General features: G+C 35.2%; 1 protein-coding gene across 1 annotated transcript in view; it reads left to right on the forward strand.

Moving 5' to 3' along the window:
* Window positions 1-263: 263 nt before the first annotated feature.
* ABCB1 (ATP binding cassette subfamily B member 1) overlaps window positions 264-21,374 on the forward strand; it is a gene marked incomplete at both ends in the record, with an annotated part of 42,632 nt that continues 21,521 nt past the window's right edge. Inside the window, 14 exons of the mRNA XM_080338681.1 lie at window positions 264-361; window positions 1,125-1,182; window positions 3,384-3,531; window positions 4,608-4,671; window positions 8,567-8,758; window positions 9,491-9,662; window positions 10,690-10,814; window positions 11,573-11,744; window positions 13,356-13,469; window positions 14,443-14,553; window positions 16,971-17,096; window positions 17,248-17,451; window positions 17,837-18,007; window positions 20,627-20,788. Of these exons, the coding sequence (XP_080194807.1) occupies window positions 264-361; window positions 1,125-1,182; window positions 3,384-3,531; window positions 4,608-4,671; window positions 8,567-8,758; window positions 9,491-9,662; window positions 10,690-10,814; window positions 11,573-11,744; window positions 13,356-13,469; window positions 14,443-14,553; window positions 16,971-17,096; window positions 17,248-17,451; window positions 17,837-18,007; window positions 20,627-20,788 (1,917 nt within the window). The remainder of the gene's footprint in view (window positions 362-1,124; window positions 1,183-3,383; window positions 3,532-4,607; window positions 4,672-8,566; window positions 8,759-9,490; window positions 9,663-10,689; window positions 10,815-11,572; window positions 11,745-13,355; window positions 13,470-14,442; window positions 14,554-16,970; window positions 17,097-17,247; window positions 17,452-17,836; window positions 18,008-20,626; window positions 20,789-21,374) is intronic.

Here is a 21,374-nt window from a genome sequence, read left to right on the forward strand (position 1 = left end):
ACACAGTTATCAAAATGATAGAAATACAAAATGTACATGTTTGTAAGCAAAATCCAAATATCTGGCTTTGTTTCCACAGGTTTATACTTGCCTGTGACAAGGATTCATTTACAACATATGACATTAATAACTTTTTTATTTTAATAAGTATCTATATTTTTATTTCAAACAAATCCTTATTGATATTACTGTTCTTGGCTTAATGGTTGTGTATTTCTCGGTAAGATATTATTTTACAGGAAGCTAACTTAAATAAATTTAAAATGCATTCTGAAGATGAAAAGAAGAAGATGCGTATTGCAAATAGAAATAGTTATGAGATCACTGCCTTCAATCAGGGTCGTGAATCTGAGGACAAACAGTAAGTATTCTTAAACATTGCAAATATGTTCTATATTGAAGCTTATAAGGTTAAATTATTTTAGATTTTTATTTAATTTTTTAAATTTTGCTTATTTTATCAGGAAAGTCTAATAACAGAAAGCTTTGTATCAATTTGAAAGTATCATTGATTGACACATTTATTTGGTGCAGAAGACCATTTATCTTTTTTTTTTTTAAGGACTGTGTCCACAGTATTGACTACAGTTTATTGAAAACAATTCTACAATATTGCAGAAAGGGTGTCAGAATAGACATCTGGGATACAATTATGTCATCAGCTAAAAAGCGTGTTAAAATTTTTAGCATGGAAAGGAATCAGTATTTTGCATTCCTTGAACATTTTCTCTATTTCCCATCCCTCATGTGCAAAAAATTTGACTTTGTAAGTTATCTTCTGCTTTCCCATTTTGAAAGCTATATACTGCTTCAGTACACAACTTCCCAGATCAGATGGTGGAACCACCAGCCATTTTTGGTGTTCTTGCACCCTTGAGAGGGGTGAACTGGGAAGATGTTGACATAAATTTATAGCAGCAGGAGCTGATGCAATTTATATACCTGCAGGCTTAAATAAAAATATCCCAAGAATGCTCAATAAATCATATTCATTTACACACAATTGTTTTCTGCAAAATTATTTCATAACTATACTTTAATTGAACTTCATTAATACACTGCATTTGTATTTCTGTGAAATCTTTTTGCTTTTTAAATGCACTAAAACTACCATACTTTTTAAGCAAGGAGAAGAAAAAGAAGAAAGCAGAAAAACCTAAGACGGTCAGCCCACTTCAACTGGTAAGTTTTTATATATATATATATATGGGCACATATATATACATATGTATGCAGATTTCAAAGTGTACACAAAAAAATGTTTTAAATTATGTTGAGTACTGCATATATCATTTTTCCGCTACCAAATACTTTGATACTACAGAACATGTGATAAATTACAGCAATCAAACATTTCTTCTTTGGATGTAGTTTTGTTAAAGAATCTGTCTTATTACTGACATGGATTCTTAGCCATCTTGCCTTAGCTTAGTAAGTTGTCATGCTAAACACAGCTGTACTAGATTTTTGTTTGAGAAAGGTGGGGATTTCCATGTTCAGTCACTTCAGATATAATGAAAAGTGTGCTTGTGTACCTAAGATTATGTATGGTCTTGACCTCTAAATTATTTGAGTCAGGTACTAATCACACTAGTCAGCCCCATTAACCATTTTTCATCACCTGAGTCAGCAGTAAAGTGCAACTCCATGGCACTGATGATACTTACAGTTAAAAAGTGCCTTAAAAAGTACCTTAAATTCCAGAAAGTTTCAATTTACTGTATATATCATAGAATCATAGCATGCCAGGTTGGAAGGGACCTCAAGGATCATCTGGTCCAACCTTTCTTGGCAAAAGCACAGTCTAGACAAGATGACCCAGCACCCTCTCCAGCTGAATCTTTTAAGTGTCCACTGTTGGGCAATCCACCACTTCCCTGGCGACATGATGCCAATGGCTGAATTGTTCTCATAATGAAAAATTTCCCTCTTGAGTCCGATCGGAATTTCCCCAGGAATAACTTGTACCCATTACCCCTCATCTTTTCCATGTGACTCCTTGTAAAAAGGGAGTCTCCATCTTCTTTGTAGCCACCCTTTAAATACTGGAACACGGTGATGAGGTCTCCCCTAAGCCTTCTTTTCTCAAGGCTGAACAAGCCCAGTTCTCTCAGCCTTTCCTCACATGGTGGCTTCTCAATCCTTTGATCATCTTCCTGGCACTTCTCTTGACCCACATATTTTTTGCACAGCAGGGACCAAAACTGAACACAGTATTCCAGGTGTGGCCTGACAAGTGCTGAGTAGAGCGGGATAATGACCTTGCTGGTGATGCCCTCACTAACGCAGCCCAGCATCCTGTTGGCAGCTCTTTGTTCACTCATGTTGAGTTTGTTGTCCACCAGAACCCCCAGGTTCCTTTCCACAGAGCTGCTCCCCATGTGGGTAGATCCTAGCCTGTGCTGCACTCCTGGATGATGTTTCCCCAGGTGCAAGACCTTACACTTGTCCTAGTTGAGGTTCATAAGGCTCTTGTCAGCCAGCTCTTCCAGCCTGTACAGGTCATCCTGCAGGGCAGCTCTCCCTTTTGAAATGTCCACTTCCCCACTCAGTTCGGTGTCATCGCGATCAGGTTTGTCAAGCACGATTTGCCCTTGGTGACTGTTATTTTAAAGTAATGCAATATGTTAATATTTAATTAAAGTAAATCCTAGGTACTCTTCGTAATATTGAAACACTTAACATTTTGTAGGTTTAGTGTGCATAATGCACAGTAATGATATGGCAAATAACAAAAATAAACTTATAGCCTGTGATGCTGGCCAATGCCCCGTTTTTCTGCTTTGTTACATAGGCTTGCACTTCTACAATTACATCATAGTGCTATAATTTACAACAATAAACTTAGTATTTTACAGTACAGAATAAAGCAAATGATTTTGTAATAGATGAGCTCAAACTTAGTAAAGTTCAATGGCAAGAGTTATTTAGGATTTCAGTAAGTTTTGATAATGTCTATGGTACATTAGGAACAGTTTTTATGGCCGCATAATAATGAATTTACGATAAAGTAATTATTGCCTCAAATAGCATAATGCCATTAAAATTTCTTATAGTTTGAACTTCAAATATCAAACTTCAAAAGGGAAAATTTCTTGCACCTTGTTTTCATTTTCTTACCCAGTTGCAGATATTGATACACTAAAATAGTACACTTCTCTGGTTTTGAGAGTTTGTAGTATAAAGGTGCTTATATTAGAATGTTTTATTCCTGTGCATTTAAATTGTTTTGTAAACCAAATTTCTAATCAGATAAAGTTGTAGTTTTGGGACACAAGGTGTACAGTTGATAGCTTTTTCTTGACATCCCAGCTTTTGCATGCAGAACATTGTGTTAGCATTCTAATACCACAGTTCAAATGAATTTATCTTCTCACCCACAGTTTCGATACTCCAGTTGCTTGGATAAATTACTAATGATAGTAGGCAGTCTCCTGGCAATAGCGCATGGAAGCAGTCTACCTATTATGATGATGATTTTTGGTGATATGACTGATAGCTTTGTTTCTTCTGGAGACACAAGTATTCCAGGTAAGAATTTATTTTCTATGAAGAGAACAATGGCTCATATGTGAAAAACAGCCAAGGAGATTCAATCATCTTTACATGGGATATTGATGTCAGAAACCCAACTTGCTACTATACTATCTTGCAAATTAGTAACTCTTGTGTTTGCTGTAACAGAGACACAGTATGATTTTTTTTTTCTCAGAATTCTTAGTTTCTGCATTAGTAGATTTTTTTTTTCAAATTAACTACTGCAATGCACATTTAATAAATCATGTCTAACTGTGACTGTGATAAATAGAAAGAGGATGGTTTTCCTTTTCTTCAAAATGAGTTCCTGTTGATTCCCTCACATCAAGCCTGAAAATTATATTTCATAAGGTGAATCAGATCAGTAAGCAAACCAACCAAAAATTTGCTACCAAAAATAAAAGTACTTATTTTCTCATTTTGTTGAATAACCTTTCTTTCTAAATCAGAAATATGAAATCAAAGACAAAGTAGGGCAGATGTGCAATGCTGGATACAGGAGGTAGGAGTGACACTGTCACTTTTGTATCAACTGACAGACCAGATTGCATTGTCCTCTGAAGTCACATATTAGATGTTAAACTTGTGAACAGGTTTGTTGCCTGAAATACTATCTAATACAATTTTATTAAACATTTTAATAAATGTCTATGGTGATACAGAAAACAGACAGATTGTCTTCTGTCCTGCATCCATTTTTTTCTCTTATTATGCTGCTCTAAGACAGAAATACAGGCATATTGCCTTCATCAGAACAAGTAGTTTAGGATTTACTCCTTCCCACGTACAATCAGATTTTTACGGTGCAAATGCAAAATGCTGCACCTGCAGTCTTCTCAAACACATTGATGTAATTTTGCAGTCAATGGAGTTATGACTAACCTATTATTAGTACAATCATTGTTTTTGAATAGGTAGAAGCCTGAAATCATCACACTCCTCCTTTCATTAAAATCAGCTTGATTCAAAAGGAGATGTAGCAACTCAGAATTCGCTGAACTGCATGCAGAAAAACAAATTTGTTAAAACTTGCTCTATTAAAAGTATTTACTCTTTTCTTCCTTTGTAAGAAAACATTTCTGCAGTGAATTCCTCTTCAGATATTTTTGCCACACTGGAAGAAGACATGACAAGGTAATTAGAAATTGATATTTCCTTTTCTTTTTTAATGTAGGCACATATATCTAGTCACAGATGTTTTGCATGCTTTAAACAACATAAAAGCAATGGCTGTTTGAATGATGTGTGTAACTAAAGATTCACACGTGAAATTATTGGGGGCAGTGGAAGAGTTCTTGAACATCCTCAGCCATTCCTAACAATTTTGATATAACTTCTTGCTCTCACTCATCCACATGTGTCCCAGTGCCATCTGTATTTCCATCCTTCTTCCTTCTCTTCCTCTGAATTTATAAACAGTAGCTGTTATGCTAAAAAATTATGTTGATTATCATCCATTGGTTTCTTGAGCTATGGTGATTCACGGATAAAAGGCAGAATTAAAATTGTCAGATAGTACCTACTTTGGTGCCAACACATTAAGCTCAACTAAAGTATCTGGATTACAGGAGAGTTAGATCATATGCAAACTTAAATCTTGCGTTCTAGAGTTGACAATAGTTAGTACAAAGCTTCATGAAGAAAAGGGCAAATCAGGAGAAACGTCAGTTGCCAATAGATGTGTTTTGTTATGGGGCTTTATTAACCACTGTCCATGGACTTGGTTTATGCCAGATGTCTAAAGTTCAAGTGCATTTTCTTGTACCACTTCAGCTTCTTTTCTTCAGATTTAAGTCTGTTCCTCATTAGGTATTGAAAAAATCTGATATCTCAGGAGTGCTGATGTGTTCAAGGCAACTGTCTTTTCCAAAGAGAAGGAAGAAAAAAGGCATTTGCTTATCTCTTGATGTTTTATATTGAAGTGCATTGTCATTTCTGTTAATGGTATAAACTTATAGATGATTTATATTGAGTAGGTAAGTTTCTAATTTTAAAAAACCTATTTTTACCAAAAAAGTTTCTTTACTCTGAAATAAATCGGCAAGAGCTAGTTAGGAAAAGGCTGTTGCTTAGAAATGAAGAACTCATATGTAATGAGAATGAACTAGCAGAGAACTGGCAATTATGTTTTGTAAGAGAGTACAGGCATATGAAGTTTCTTGCTCCTGCAACATTTCTGTCAGTCTCTGACATGAAAGCAAGTAATGCTTACACACCTTCAGCAGGATATAAAAGCGCCCAGTGACTTGAAAGCAAATTTGATAGCAAAATTTCACAACAAAATAATTTGTGCATGGGTGAATACACAGCTTTCAAATCAACGTATTTTGTTTTGGTTTTTTTTTTTTCTTTTCTACTCAAACATATATAACCTGTATTTTAAAGCAGGATGTAATAGAATTACACAAGGTATTACTGACCATTGTAGCATAAGAGTAGTGTGTATTTTAATGTGTCATTTATAAGCCTTTTAGACCAACAACCAATCATAACTATTTTTGAGTAATGGTTTGGTGTTCTTTTAATCTCTGAACTCATATCACATCATCTCAACTAAAAACAATAGGAATCCTCCTGCTGTTCTCAGTGGGCGATTATCTAGGATAAAGCTGCTGCTTAAAGAACAAAGAGTACAGGAAACAGACAAACTGACACAAAGTGTAAATGTGAATATAGATCTACATCAACATCTAAACATTGAGAACTGCCTGTTCTCATGACCCTAAAAGATGGTCTATTTGAGGGACATCTTTTATTAACATCATGTATGCCACCTAGTATTTTAGACATTAACTCTGAAAGTACAAGTATAAATAAAAAGCAGCTCAAGTTTCTCTATAGAAACAAATTGTTGAATGAGGAATGTATTACTTATTGGCAGCACAGGACGAGATTCTTTTTTCTAAAGCTTTTAGATAGTGCCTCGAGTTAGCATGTTCACTGGTTTGAAGAAGCAGTTGTTTGTACCCAGCCCTTGTTTCTCTAAGAACACCTGCCAGCAGGTCAAATAATAACGAACATTGTTTACAGGGACAAAGTTCTCACACAGGTGTGCTCAAATACTGAACCATACACATGGACTCGGTTGTGTTTGTTACTCAAACAACAGTTTTCCTAAAACCCAACTATTTCTCAAGCGAAAAAGAACCATTATTTTACAATGCAGGGAGCGTTTACTCTCTATTAAGTTTCAGCAGTGAATTTACAGAATCTATTTCTTCAGCGTAGAATCTGGCAAATATATCAATCTCTTTGATACAATTTCTTATGAAACAAAGTCCAAGTATAAAACAATTATTTGAAGTGATGTAACATCATAAAGTAATTGTCTAAAGTAATTACTGCTGAATTTAGAAAGAGTGTTCATGGGTTTAGTTTAGTAGTTTCTGTGTAGAGTTTTAACGGAGCTAAAGATGACTAAGGTCAATATTCAACTAACCAGCATTCAGTCAGGTATTAACATATTTTTATTGAACAGTTTAGGTAAAGTTCATTTAATAATGAGTATTGTTCCAAAGTTCCTGACTAAACTGTATGACACTGCGTTAGCTTTACATTAATTTTTAACTAGTGAGGCACACAGAGGCGCAACTCTCAGCTGTATGAAAGGCAATTCAGAATAAACAAACCTGTTTTGTCTTAATAGCCATGTTCTTCAACTCCATGCTGCTCTTGGCCATTCAGAGTATCATTGCTATCATGATAGCATTACAGAACCTGGACACACTAGTGCTCCCAGACCATGATGTTGTTTGTTATCAGTTTGCAGGATTACACTTGCTTGAAAATAATTCACAGTAAAGCAAGAAGGTTTCTTTAAAGTAATTTTGGCAAAACTTTTCTGGAACAAATATTCTGAAGTCCTCGTTCATGCTCTGAAGAGGGAGTGCAATAATACTGGCTTTAATGAAGTGGCAGTGGAAGGGAATTTAAGTTCATACAGAAATTAGCCACAAAAAAGTCTGGATTAAAATTGGATGTTTCATCTATAAAGCCATTCTCTCCTTTTTTGAGCAGAGCATTTGCACACAGATTCCTGCAATTTGCTCCTGCCAAGTTTCACGCTACAATTTTAAAGAATCAGTATGAATAACTTACTACGAGTGAGTGAAAGTCCTAAGAGCTTTAAAGCTTTTTGCTAGTTATTTGCTTTTATATAGATTCAGTAGTCTTGCAATTACATGTATTACAGACCATTAATATTTAGCCATTGTTTTCAGTCATGTTTTACAAACAGAGAATCAGTTCAGTTATATTTTTATGGTTTAGTTCTGGATTAAGTTCACCTGTAACTGATTCTGATATCAATTCTGAATTAAATCATATCTGATTTGATTATGTTTGAACAGTTTATAACTGTGGCTTAAATTCAGTTCCAGTTTAAGAAATACAGTGGATCATGCACTTCTTGGTTTTGATTAGACACCCTGCTCATAGCACAGAGCTCAATTAATTTAAAGTATCAGTTCATAATAAAATGGAGAGCAAAATAATTTTTGATCTAGTGACATTTGCCTGCAATAGATGCATATATAGTAGTGTTGTATTCTCAAATCAGGAAATACTTACAGCATCCATGCATGTATATATTTATATTGATAGCCATGTCATATGCTGTAAATGTGTGTGATTATAGGCATATATGATTAGGTCTGTTTATATGTGGTAAAACAAAAATGTTATGGCATTTTTATAAATGACACATTTAAGTGAAAAGGGTATTGTGTCTAAAATATAGTTCTGAAGTAATCTTATGAGGAAATATATACTATATTGACAAAAAGAAAAAGTAATTCCTGTCTAACGATAGCTTTGTTTCATTTATTGCCTATCTGAGAACTGATATTAAAATACTCCTCATAGAAAACTTGGCAAGTTTTACAGGAAAATGTAAACTCTCGTAAAAACATGTAAACTCTAATTCAGGACCAAGACAGAAGAAGTAAGCATCAAGCTAAATACAAAGCAATGAGGTAATTAAAACTACTTTCAGACAATTTTTGCCCTTTTTAATTTTTTTTTCTTTCAGATATGCATACTACTATTCTGCAATAGGAGCTTGTGTTTTCCTTGCTGCTTATATCCAAACTTCATTTTGGACTCTAGCAGCAGGCCGGCAAATAAAAAAAATCAGACAAAATTTTTTTCATGCAATTATAAGACAGGAAATTGGATGGTTTGATGTAAATGATGCAGGAGAACTTAACACTCGTCTTCTAGAGTAAGTACGCTATACCTTACCCAATGTTATTTTATCTTACGAAGCATGTATGAGTTACATCTTTTTCTTTTTTTTTGTAAATTGAATTATTTCATTGTGAAATGAAATTTCACTGTGAAATTAAATTGAATTGTTTCATTGTCAAATGAAGTTTTCAAGTTTTCTCATGGAGAGTCTCAGAGACTGAACTTCTAATGCTTCTGATACTGGACTGTCACAACAATATCAGAAAAGCATTTTCATAAGTTCCTTTAAACTCTGAGGATGGATGAAGCCCAGCCTACGAGATTACCTCATGAAGAGAAAATGTAGTTAATTTCAGTGCACATTGAGGACTGAATAAAGTGCTGACTGACCCCAGCAGGGTGAACAGCTTTAATTGCATGGCAAGCTATTCCTTTCCCTTTGCCTTCTTGAAAGGTTTTATCTTTTCTTTCCAAATATCCAACAGTTTCCAAAGAGATAAAAAAAAAAAAGTGAGAGTAATTTTGCAATGTAGGCACAATTTCAGCCTTTTGAGACAAAACTAGGTTTATAGCATTACATTTTCACAAGAGATGTGATTTTTTCCTTGACCACACTATATAGTGCCTTATCTTGAAGCAGACTGTTGTTTGGAAGTAATTTAATAATAAAGATTGACTTCTACATAGATGCCCATGTAAAAAAACTGAAAAGCTTTCTTATACTTTCTACATTTTCCTTCCTGTCTGGATGTAATTTGTTTTTCAGTGATGTCTCCAAAATTAATGATGGGATAGGTGACAAAATTGGATTGTTTATTCAATCAGTAACAACATTTATAGCCGGATTTATTGTTGGTCTCATAAGAGGATGGAAATTAACCCTTGTAATACTAGCAGTCAGTCCTGTCCTGGGACTTTCAGCAGCCATGTGGGCAAAGGTAGGTTAACATATATTCAGTGCCAAGTTTTATATTAAACAGAGATAATGAAATAAATCTATGTATCTGTAATTCTTACTCTTAGAATGTATAGCTTAGAACAATTATAGCTTTAGACCATGTCTATGTACATAACCTCTCAGATGAACTGTATATAAGTACCTTCATGTAGTTTGAATATTATAATTCCTGTAGATTGTGCAGATTTGTTTGATTTAAAGCTGTTTCAGCCAATATGGCATATTCTTATATAGAAAAGAAAACAAGATATATGAGTGGAATCCACATCTGTAACTGTTAAACTTCATCCACATGATTGCCTGTTCTGTTGGAAGGAATAATTCCACCTCATGAATAATTAAATTAGACCAAGCCTTGGTCTTAGACATAGAATTTATTTTCAGAGTTGTTAACAGCTTTGGTAAGAAACTTTAGGCAGACTTAGATGAGACAAATACTAAATTACCATGGGATTGGTGACTTACATTTGTAGTTTGAAAGCCTTCAGATATTTATTTATTTATTTTTAAATTTAGTTTTATTTATTTATTTTTCTTGCGTTTCAAAGATCATATAATCCTTCCCTATCTTGAGTGACTATATTGTGGAAAAGGTAGGAGTAGAGAAGCATGTGCTAAGTATGTCTACAGGCTAAGAGTCTTCATGGACTGTGGCCAATTAAAGTAAACCATAGAGCCCTCCAGCTAAGGTAGCCAGAGATGAGAATGAGCTGAGGAGATCTGCCTGGGGAGAACCACACCAGCTCAGTATGAGTCGTCATCTAATCTTCTGCACTGGGTGAAAGCAGACTGAAAAATCCAGCCCTTAGTTGTTGAGAATGGGTAATGTTGAATTATGTGATTGGATTCATGAGGTACTTAACGATTTTGATATTGAACATTCTGCACTCATATATAATATAATTGAAAGTCTTCATATTGGAAGAAAGTAACTGTGATAAAAACTATTACGAAGTGTTTGAGCTCATTCTGTTTTTCTCAAGTAAAAAAATTTGATCCTGTATTAGATTCTCTCTAGTTTCACTGACAAAGAACAAGCTGCATACGCAAAAGCCGGTGCTGTTGCAGAGGAGGTTCTGGCAGCAATCCGTACTGTAATAGCTTTTGGAGGACAGGACAAAGAAATTAAAAGGTAAGAGCAATATTTGCTTTCGTCAGCTGATTTTAAAGTACTCACTTCAAACGGTTTGAAATTTTCTTGTATCTTTGCTGTTGAAAGTCTGTCAAACAAGTAAATCTTGTGCTTCTTGCATTTTTAGGTAATGCCAAGTGGTCTGTTACAGGTTTCACTATGGGTTATAAGTTTAACTACATTTTGAAAGACAATTAATTATTTTTCTAGAAAATAACAAAATAAATTAATATATTGTCTCTGCTCTAGAAAGCGTACAAACTAAGTAGCACACAGTGAGAGCTTTAGACAAAAAAAAAAAGGCCCTACCATGAGAAGAGATGATGGTATCCTTGGTAATCAGATTACTCAGTAGTTATTCTGAAGGTACTAGTAAACAATATCTTGATTTTCACTATACTGTAAAACATCATTGTTTTATATTAAGCTAACAATTATAATCTACAAACCTGTCCTGAATGGTTTATGATCAAAGTTCACTGTCCCACAGGTTAAGAAACTTGAATGCCAGTCCCTGCACTGCAGTGCTCTTCTTTTTTTCTGTATACCAGCTTGACTGATGTTGGCCTTTTTAGGAGTTACCTTAAAGTCTCTGTGCCTGACTACTGGGCTTATCTTTGTACAGTCTTAGAGTTATATATTTTATATATCTTGTTGTACTTTTTGAGTGTTCTTTTTCTAATTCACCCACAGAGTTTTTGGTGCTGCGTGCTATGTTAAAATTCTGAGTCTATTTTGAACTTCTGTGTTCCTTCCAGATACCATAAAAATTTAGAAGATGCTAAACGAATGGGAATAAAAAAGGCCATTACTTCTAATATATCTATGGGTGCTGCTTTCTTACTGATATATGCATCATATGCATTGGCATTCTGGTATGGTACTACCTTGGTCTTAAATGATGACTACAGTATTGGCAAAGTTCTTACAGTAAGTATTAATGAGGAAATTCCCAATAATAGTGAGAAATACTAAAGAAAATACATTAAAGTCTATCTTGGGAACTTATTTGAGTTTAATAAGAATTTTGAGCCAAAACTGGCAAAATAGCATCTCCTTAACAAAAATATTATCAACACAAAAATCCACATGTTGTTTCTATAGTATCTCAAAATCTACATCAAGCTAGACAAAACAAGCTATTTTTAACTGTTTCTACATTATTTAATTACTTTCATAAGACCAGACTGATATAGAAACTGTTCAGACAAAAACTGAAGTACAGTGTCCTTCCTAGTTGCTATTTGTTTTCAGGTTTGTGGGGCTAAATAGATTTTCACAATGCAGAAGTAAATACTCTTTCTTTTTAACTGTTGTGTGGCCTGAGTAGATGATTGTATGGATACTTTTCTTATCTTTTGCACCATAAGAGCTTGGAATCCCTTCTCAATATTTTTAGAACACAAGGGAGAGGAAAATATACTCATGACTAGGCAATATGTCTCAGTCTAACCAAAGGAAGAAAGCCGTATAAGTGATAGCTTAAATTCTTCTCTTTAACCATTTTAATTTTGTATGAAATATCAAACCAACATTGTAAGAAGAATAACTTCATTAACCATGATGAAGCCCAGCCAGGAGACCATGTGTATAAATGTATATATATTTTTAAATTACCTGATTTGTTTTATTTATGAATCACTGACGTTTGTGAAAAATGGCTCTGATATGTGTTAGTGGCTCTTTTGAACCTGACTGTATTTTTAAAATGCAGGCTGGCATATAGAGCATCTCAGTGAGATGTATGCCTTTGCATGTAATTTTTTCAGTTCAAAGTATTTGCAATTTTGGTTGTGGATGTTGTAGTTCCTCCGAATGGTGTTTTTATGACATGAACAGGAGAACGTTGCCTTATTAGGTATGAGGTTTGTGAATGAACACTGTTGGAGGAAAGTAATGGGTGTGACAGATCTTTGCTCTGACATACCATGGCTGTTATTATGATCTCTGAACAGTGTGTTTTTATTACTTTTGGTTTGATGCTAACCTGAGAGCTTCTCTGAGAAAATAATGTATTTTTTTCTTTTTCTGTTCTTGTTTGCTTGCAGTCACTCTCATTACAGCAGAGGGAGAAGCTGAATTTGTATACTTCTATTTCACTGTCACTTTGAAAACAGCATGATAATGCTTTGCATATCTGTCTTCGTTGCATTGGAGGACATGTAATATACTTTCTGACCTTTGGAACATCTTTTGCCAAAGCATTAATTAGTACAACAAATCCTGAGACATCAAGCATACTTACACATTTTTTGGCACAGGTTTTGCAGGTCTCAGTCACTTTTTCACTTCTTGTCAATATGTTTGCAACACTCACATTGTGCAGGAGCTCAGCTCTCAGCTGAATCTTAAAAGCCATTTTCTTGATGTTATTCTCTGTTTAAGAGAGACCCTTTCATTTTTTTCTTTAATTCTAGATTCCTTAGACATCTCTTAATTAGCATGGAACCTCCTGACCCAAAGATATGTAGTGTAAATAAATAAATGCAATTCTATACTTAAATAAGAATTGATATATGTCACCACAAACATTTCTTTCAGGTCTTTTTCTCTGTATTGATTGGAGCTTTCAGTATTGGACAGACTGCTCCAAGTGTAGAGGCATTTGCTACTGCAAGAGGAGCTGCCTATACAATCTTTAATATAATAGACAACGTAAGTATCTTCGCCATCACTCTCATTTCAAAACAGAGAGACCCTTCTTTTTAAAGTACAGGCACTATTTATGGATATGAAGTCATTAAGGGTAAATAATGTGTAAAATAAGCAGAAATAGAAACAGAAAAGCAGATAGAATGTGTTGTTATTAGTCAGTTCCTGTTTGTCCTCTAGAGTTATCTGTTCTTTCTTCAAAGCTAAAAGTACTGGATCTCAGAATCACTTAGTGTTGGAGGTATCCTCTCATGTTTTTATCATGAAGGGCGTGTCTATGGTGCTATATAGATTACAGCCAATGTAGGTATATGAGCATATGTTTTGAGGTATCAGCGTCACCACCACTAGTGTGTCAGCAAATTGATAAAACACAACCTGGAACCCAGATATGTGTTTCAGTTGCCAAGAGAGTCGGAAATCAGGGAAGCTGTGATTTTACTAGTTAATAAAGCTCTATGACATGCAAATGACATGTTTTGGGTTATTGTTAAGACATGTTAAGACATGTTTCAAATTCTAGACCCACCCTGGATGGAAACAAATCCAGTGTTTCTTCTAGTGTTTCAGTGGATTGGTTCTTTCTCACACAAATTCTTTAAGTAGAAAGGGCAAAACTACAAATGAACAGTGTATGAACAGCTCATTAGCAATGATTTGTTCAGGTTAATCATCACGCAGTAAAATAAATCTCAAATTATGGCCAGCTGTGGGTACAGTCTTAAAGACAAGGTACTAAATCCACACAAAAGCTTAAATAGAGAAATTAGAAATGTATACTTGCATGAGCAGATCATCAACATAGTAATGAGCCAGCAAAACATCGTGCAATTTACAGGTTTCAGAAATCTAACCGAAATTACTTTAAAATTACATTTAATATCTCTGCAGAATAATGGTGCACTCTAGGACTTCTTTATGAAAAAAATCATTCAGAAATGAGTTTGTTTGTTTTAATTTATTTTATTTTGCACAGGAACCTCAAATTGACAGTTATTCGGAAACAGGTTACAAACCAGACTGCATTAAAGGGAACGTGGAATTCCAAAATGTTTACTTCAATTATCCATCCAGACCAGATGTTGAGGTACTGTAAATGAAACTGTATACGTATTACAGTTAAACATGTGGATCATTTGTTAGAAAAAGAAATAAAAGTCACATTTATAAAATTTTGTTAAAAACATAACAAATCCAAGTTGATTCTCTAATTTGTATAAGACTGTCTCGTCATCACAGTGAATTAGCTAGAATTATTTACACCTTAGCTTAATCTTAAGTTTTCTGAATAATTTTCTGGCTAAAACTATAGTCAGTGTGGCTATACAATAAAACTTAAAGATTTATTGCTATCAGAATCTGAATTTAGGTATCTACCCCAAGTCTTTGCACTATGTAGCTATTTCCTTCCCTCCTTGAAGGAAAATTACTGACTTTGATAAAGAGATATTTCTTACTTTCGATAGGCAGAAAAGATACAGAGCTTTCTTTTAAAGCCATTTTTAGTTATAAATATGTTAAATATTATAGCTTTTCCTTCTATCAAGAAAGTGAATGAAGTGAATGTGCTTAATTTTTCTTCATATAGAAATATAAATTAAAAAACAATTCAGTGGATTATTTTCTAAGTTTATACAGGTACAATACAAATAGAGATTTCTTCCCCATGGTTTCAGAGATAATAATTACAGGAAGTTAAGGCCACACCAAGCATTTATTGAGTTTTTCAACTATAGTAAACTATAGTAAACAGAAAAACAAGGATGTCAAATAACTCAGGGTAGTTCGTCTCTGCCTAAATTTAGTCTACCTGAATTTCAAGTTAACTCTTATCTTCAGTGGGATTAAGTGCAGCAAAGACAGGCACAATTAAGACTTCAAGTTACTTCCTATCTCACTGGCCTGATTTATTTGCCGTCCTTACTCTCTGTTCTCTGATTGCTTTAAGTTGTTAAAAACAGCTTAAATGGATTTAGTTATAGATTCTATTTTGATACAGGAAGAAGTCAATAGTCCACTGAAATCAGTGGTAATGTACAAGTTTTAGATCAACTTCTATTTGCTATTTTATTTACATTAGATTTGTTTAGTTGTTCTATAGAAGGTATAAACTAAATTGTCAATAGCATTATGACCAGAAGATTAAATAAGGCTGCTTCATAGATTTTCAGTTGTTCTTACTTATGTTGGATTTCTTGTTTTGATCTAAAAATATTATAGCAAAATAAGGCATACTAAAAGTTGTAATTTGTCTATGCCTCTTGTTCCTAAACAGTGAGATATATTTCTCTTGTAAAGCAGATAAATATTGTTACTGAGGGTGAAGAGGCAATGGTAGTGCTGAGGGTAGAAATTTAGGAAGAAACAGACGATGACAAGGACACAGAGCTTCAAGGTATTGGGAAGTAGGCTGGGAGAGTATTAGAGCATATCAGTGCATGGCTGTACATTTAGAATGGAAAAATGCACTTATCCATGATACAGATGCTGACATTTAGCTATGCATGGTTCATTGTAGGCTAGTCCTTTCAGAAGACTAATTAGCAAAAAATATATTTTTCTCAATTTCAATATACATTTCCAACCACAGAAGTTGTACAAAGCAGTGAAAGATGTGCAGACTCCTGTACACCTTTTGTCAAGTAAAGTAGAAACAAAACCACTTTATTCCTTTTTTTCCTGTTGTTGTACCTTCTCACTACTCAGGTGAGCAGGATAAGCAGAAAGGTGGACAAAATTAAATACACATGGTGTGGACATGCTAACTCTGTGTCTGTTCTCCAGCCCCATTACATAGCCCAATACAGGTTATATTATTGAAAGTAAAATGAAAGAGCAGCTACGTGGCACTGAAGAGCTACATTTACCCCTTGTAAGAGTCCAAAGGAGGGCAAAACTTTGTCTTTTCCATGGTTGTGAAATGCTGTATTTTATGCTTGACTAGTACAAAAAGGTTGTTTATTGTGCCGTGAAATGTCACTTGTAAAGAAGCCCCATCAGCAATTCCAATCAAAAGGGGAAAAATAAAGGATACTTCAAAATTACTAAAATGTCTTTCCCTCCAAAACAATGTAGAGCATATTCTCTCATTTTTAACCATGACTTTTACTGTACAATAGTTTTCCTGTATTTTGCATGGTGAGGCAACATAATACAGAATTATTGCATCACATTGTTCCTGTATTATATTTTAAATATAATAATTATGAGTACTAATCATATTATTATTATCATGTCATATGAACTGGTTCATTATATGGATAACTGTGAAGTATGTTGTATAATACATTAATATTGGACCAGTTGTGATGCAAATATGAAGAAAATTAAGCTGAAATCATCAGTTATGCAAAATTTAAACTCATGTGTTTATAGATTTTAATTTGTACCAGATTCTGCTATAAATATAAAGGATATTTTATTGTAGTCTTTAGAGTTTCTTCACATTGACACTGACATTTTTACATACTCTGATGGTTTTGGTTACCTTTCTTACTTGCACAGATACTGAAGGGCTTGAATCTCAAGGTCAGCTGTGGCCAGACAGTGGCCCTGGTTGGTGGCAGTGGCTGTGGGAAAAGTACAACTGTCCAGCTCATCCAGAGATTTTACGATCCCAAGGAAGGCACGGTAAGGTACCACAAGTGAGATGACTGCTCTGTGGGTCACAGTCGTTGGAAGTCTAGTTCTGGCCACCTTGCTCTTGTTCCGGCCTGGAGTGAGAGGTTCCTTTACCAAAACACCTAGGTCTAACAGTTTTTGTCTTTTTTCTTTGGTTTAGATTACCATTGATGGGCACAATATAAAGACACTAAATGTAAGATATCTACGGGAGATTATTGGTGTGGTGAATCAAGAGCCTGTGCTCTTTGCTACTACTATTGCAGAAAATATTCGTTATGGCCGTGAGGACGTCACCATGGAAGAGATTGAAAAAGCCACCAAGGAAGCAAATGCTTATGACTTCATTATGAAGCTACCCCATGTAAGCAAAGCAGCTGTCCTGCTGAAATCATTTCTCCTCAACCTCCTTGTGCCAAATAGTTCCTTAGAAGAGATTCTCAGAAACAGAGCAAGCTATCCCTGGAGCTGTGAATAAGCAGAGCTGTGCAGAGTTTCCTCATAACTTTGGAGCATAACATTATTTTTTCAACCTTAGGTCATGATTTGGTGAGCATTTGAAGAACTGTGAGAATTCCAGGGACACAAATGATTAGGCGGGTATAACCAAGTGGATGTTTATACTGTACCGTTTTTGAGGAATGAGAGGATGCTGCCGGGGCTACAAATACCCATATGCATTTTCTTTTCACTGCCTTTCTTTGGTGGAAGGTCTGTGCCACTGAGTGTTTTGTGTGGTTGTCTTGTAGAAGTTTGAAACCCTGGTTGGAGAAAGAGGGGCACAGCTGAGTGGAGGTCAGAAGCAAAGAATAGCAATTGCCCGAGCTCTGGTTCGCAATCCTAAAATTCTTCTGCTTGATGAGGCGACATCAGCTTTGGATACTGAGAGTGAATCAGTTGTGCAGGCAGCACTGGACAAGGTCAGTAGTGTTCTAAAATGAAGCAGGTAAGCAGGAGCCTAATATTTACTTTTTTCCCAGACATTTGTTTAAACAGCTGGGAGAAATAGAGACCCTTAAAACAAAAAAGGTAAACTTGGATTTGGTAAATAGTCTCTGTACAGAGAATTTTTAGATCCTGCAGGCATTTCAGAGAGGAGTCTTGTTTCAAGTGAGAAGATTGAAATATGTTTTCATCATTATTAAGCTAAAATCCACATTTTCTTGGTATAAACACCATCCCCTGCAATTATTTTTCTTATTGACATGCATATTGCTGTCAGTCACCTATGTAATTAACTTATGTGGAAGCCTGACACACATGGCAAGTGCTACCAGCATGTCATAAATGATTGTAGCAGTGACTTGGCATGAAAGACTGCAAGGGAACATTTGCATCAGTTAGCATGAATACTTCTGGGTGCTTGTTTTGTTCTTAATGTAGATCTGTCTCACTAAGGAACAGCTGATCCCTGGTGCAAGTCTGTATTTTCCTACTGGATCTGTACCCCCAAATGGTATTCTGAATTTACGCAATCAGATTCTGCTGGAATACTGTAATGCTTCCCATTGCTGTTGGATAGAGAAAGACAGTTTGAGGAGAATTGTTAATGGAAATACATTTAATAGAGAAGTTGTTTGTCTAGCTTTTCTCGGTCACATTATCTTATAAAGTTATCTCATAAACCTTTGCAGAAAATATAGGGACTCATAGAATCATAGAATGGTTGAGTTGGAAGGGACCTTTATCATTTTAGTTAGAAGAGACCCTCAAAATCATCAAGTCCAACCATTAACCTAACTCAGGCATTAAACCATGTCCAACCTAAAAACCTCATCTATATGTCTTTTAAACACCCTCAGGGATGGTGACTTAACCACTTCCCTGGGCAATTTGTTTCAGCCTGTTCATTGTTCCAGATCTTTTCACTGGTCTCCAGGTCCTTGAATTTCTAAAGGCCAGTCTGACTAGTAAAGATTGAGGAAAGAAGGCAGTGAATACCTCAGCCTTCCAGTCGAACCCCTCTGCCATGGGCAGGGACATCTTTCACTAGATCAGGTTGCTCAAAGCCCTTGAACATTCCAACAATGGAGAATCCACAGCTTCTCTGGGCAACCTGTTTCAGTGTCTCACCACCCTCATTGTAAAAAATTTCTTCCTTTGTTCCAATCTAAATCTACCTTCTTGCAGTTTAAAACCACTGTCCCTTGTCCTGTCACTACAGGCCCAGGTAAAAAGTCTCTCTCCATTTATAAGCCTCCTTTATATACTGAAAGGCCACAATAAGGTCTCCCCAGAGCCCTCTATTTCTAGGCTGAGCAATCCCAACTCTTTCACCTTTTCTTCACTGGAGAGCTGTTTCAGCCCTCTGATCATTTTTGTGGCACTCCTGAGGACCTGCTCTAAAAGCTCCATCTTTCTTGTACTGTGGACCCCAGAGGTAGACGCAGTACTCTAGGCAGGGTCTCACCAGAGCAGAGTAGAGGAGGAGAATGACCTCTCTTGACCTTTTGGCCACACTTCTTTTGATACAGCCCAGGATACGGTTGAGTTTCTGGGCTGCAAGTGCACATTTTAGGCTCATGTCTAACTTTTCGTCCACCAGTGTTTCCAAGCCCTTCTCTGCAGGGTTGCTATCAATGCATTCATCCCCCAGTCTGTATTGATATTGAGGATAACCCTGACCCAGATACATGGCCTTGCACTTCGCCTTGTTGGACTTCCTGAAGTACACATGGGCCTCTTCCTCAAATCTGTTCAAGTTCTCTCCGGATGGTCTTCCTTCCCTTAAGTGAATCAACTGCACACCACTCAGCTTGGTGTTATCTGCAAACTTGCTAGGTGTGCACTCAATCCCATTATCTATGTCAATGACAAAGATACTAAATAGTGTAGATCTCAGTATGGACCCTTGAGGGACATTACTGACGATTAACTCCATCCAGGTTCCAACAAAATTCCACTGCTTGGAATTATTACTTTGATTATTTAAATTAAAAGTTTCTTGATAATTTTAATACAGCCTGGCAATTACAATGGCAAGCTGTGACCTTTGACACAATTTGTCAAATTATATGTTAAAATTAAATTAATTCTCCTGCTCTAGAAAAGTACAAGAAGGAGACATTTGATGGGGTGAATTTTGTTATTCTCACCATGAATGATTATGCAAATAAAATGGGATTTTAATAATCTATAACAAGGATGAGTTGATTCTTGAAAATCAATTTGCTGTAAAATAAATATACTTACATATACTTACATATCAGACCAAAGGCTTACCTGTCCAAAGACAGGTAGTTAGTTGAAATGTATTTCACATGAAATTCTAGAGAATTTTATTTCCCATGAAGCTACTTGAGTTGGATATGATTTAAGAGTATGAAACACTGACATTTTTCACAAGTCTGTGTGAAATGTTTTCTAATGCTTCTAAGTATAAACTGTCCTTCACAGATTTTAAGGTTTAAATGAACAATTATGGGCTTAAATATAAAAACTTCCAGCATTTTTAAAACTTTAAGGTTTGTAACTTTGTAACATTCTATCAACTTTTGAATATACTTAGAAATACTGATATTAAATATTGTTTTTTCTAGGCAAGGGAAGGACGCACCACAGTTGTAGTAGCTCATCGACTGTCAACAGTCCGAAATGCAGATCTTATAGCTGTTTTCGAAAATGGAGTTATCACAGAACAAGGGAACCATTTTGAATTGCTTGAGAGAAAGGGAATCTACTACAAACTCGTTAACATGCAGGTACTTCCTTCTCACTAGCCTCACATGCTATTCCATGCCTATAGTTACTTTATGCCATCAGAAGTACAGGGAGTTCTGCAGCATATTTTGTTAATAGCAAAAAAAAGTGTACTTTGACAGGAGAGTAATCTAAGAGACAAGACCACTAGTTTAGATACCAAACCTACTTAAACCTAGGATAGTACATTTTTAATTCTCTAGAGATTTGAACTTAAAAGATTTTTTTATGTTTTTCTTTGATGCACTTAATGTAGAGCAGCTTACTACAGTAGTTGCTATTTCATTACTTTCTCTTAGCCTATAATAAAATGTAAAATACAGTAGCTGATACTGGAAGAATAGAGCACGCATATTTTAAGCTGTTTAGTCATGATCCTTCATACTGAATATCTTTCTAAAGAAAAAACATGCGGATGAACAGAAGAAATAGAAAAATAATCCAAGTATGCTGAGTGCAAAGATAAGTATACTTTTAGCGTTAAAACTTTTCTTCATAAAATAACTATGAGAATGCATTTGGTCACCTTACATTCAAAGTAACTCTGTATTCAAGCAAAATTGATAATGGAAAAAAAAATAAAATAGA

The sequence above is a fragment of the Nesoenas mayeri genome (assembly GCF_963082525.1).
Source record: "Nesoenas mayeri genome assembly, chromosome: 2".
Classification (NCBI taxonomy): Eukaryota; Metazoa; Chordata; class Aves; order Columbiformes; family Columbidae; genus Nesoenas; species Nesoenas mayeri.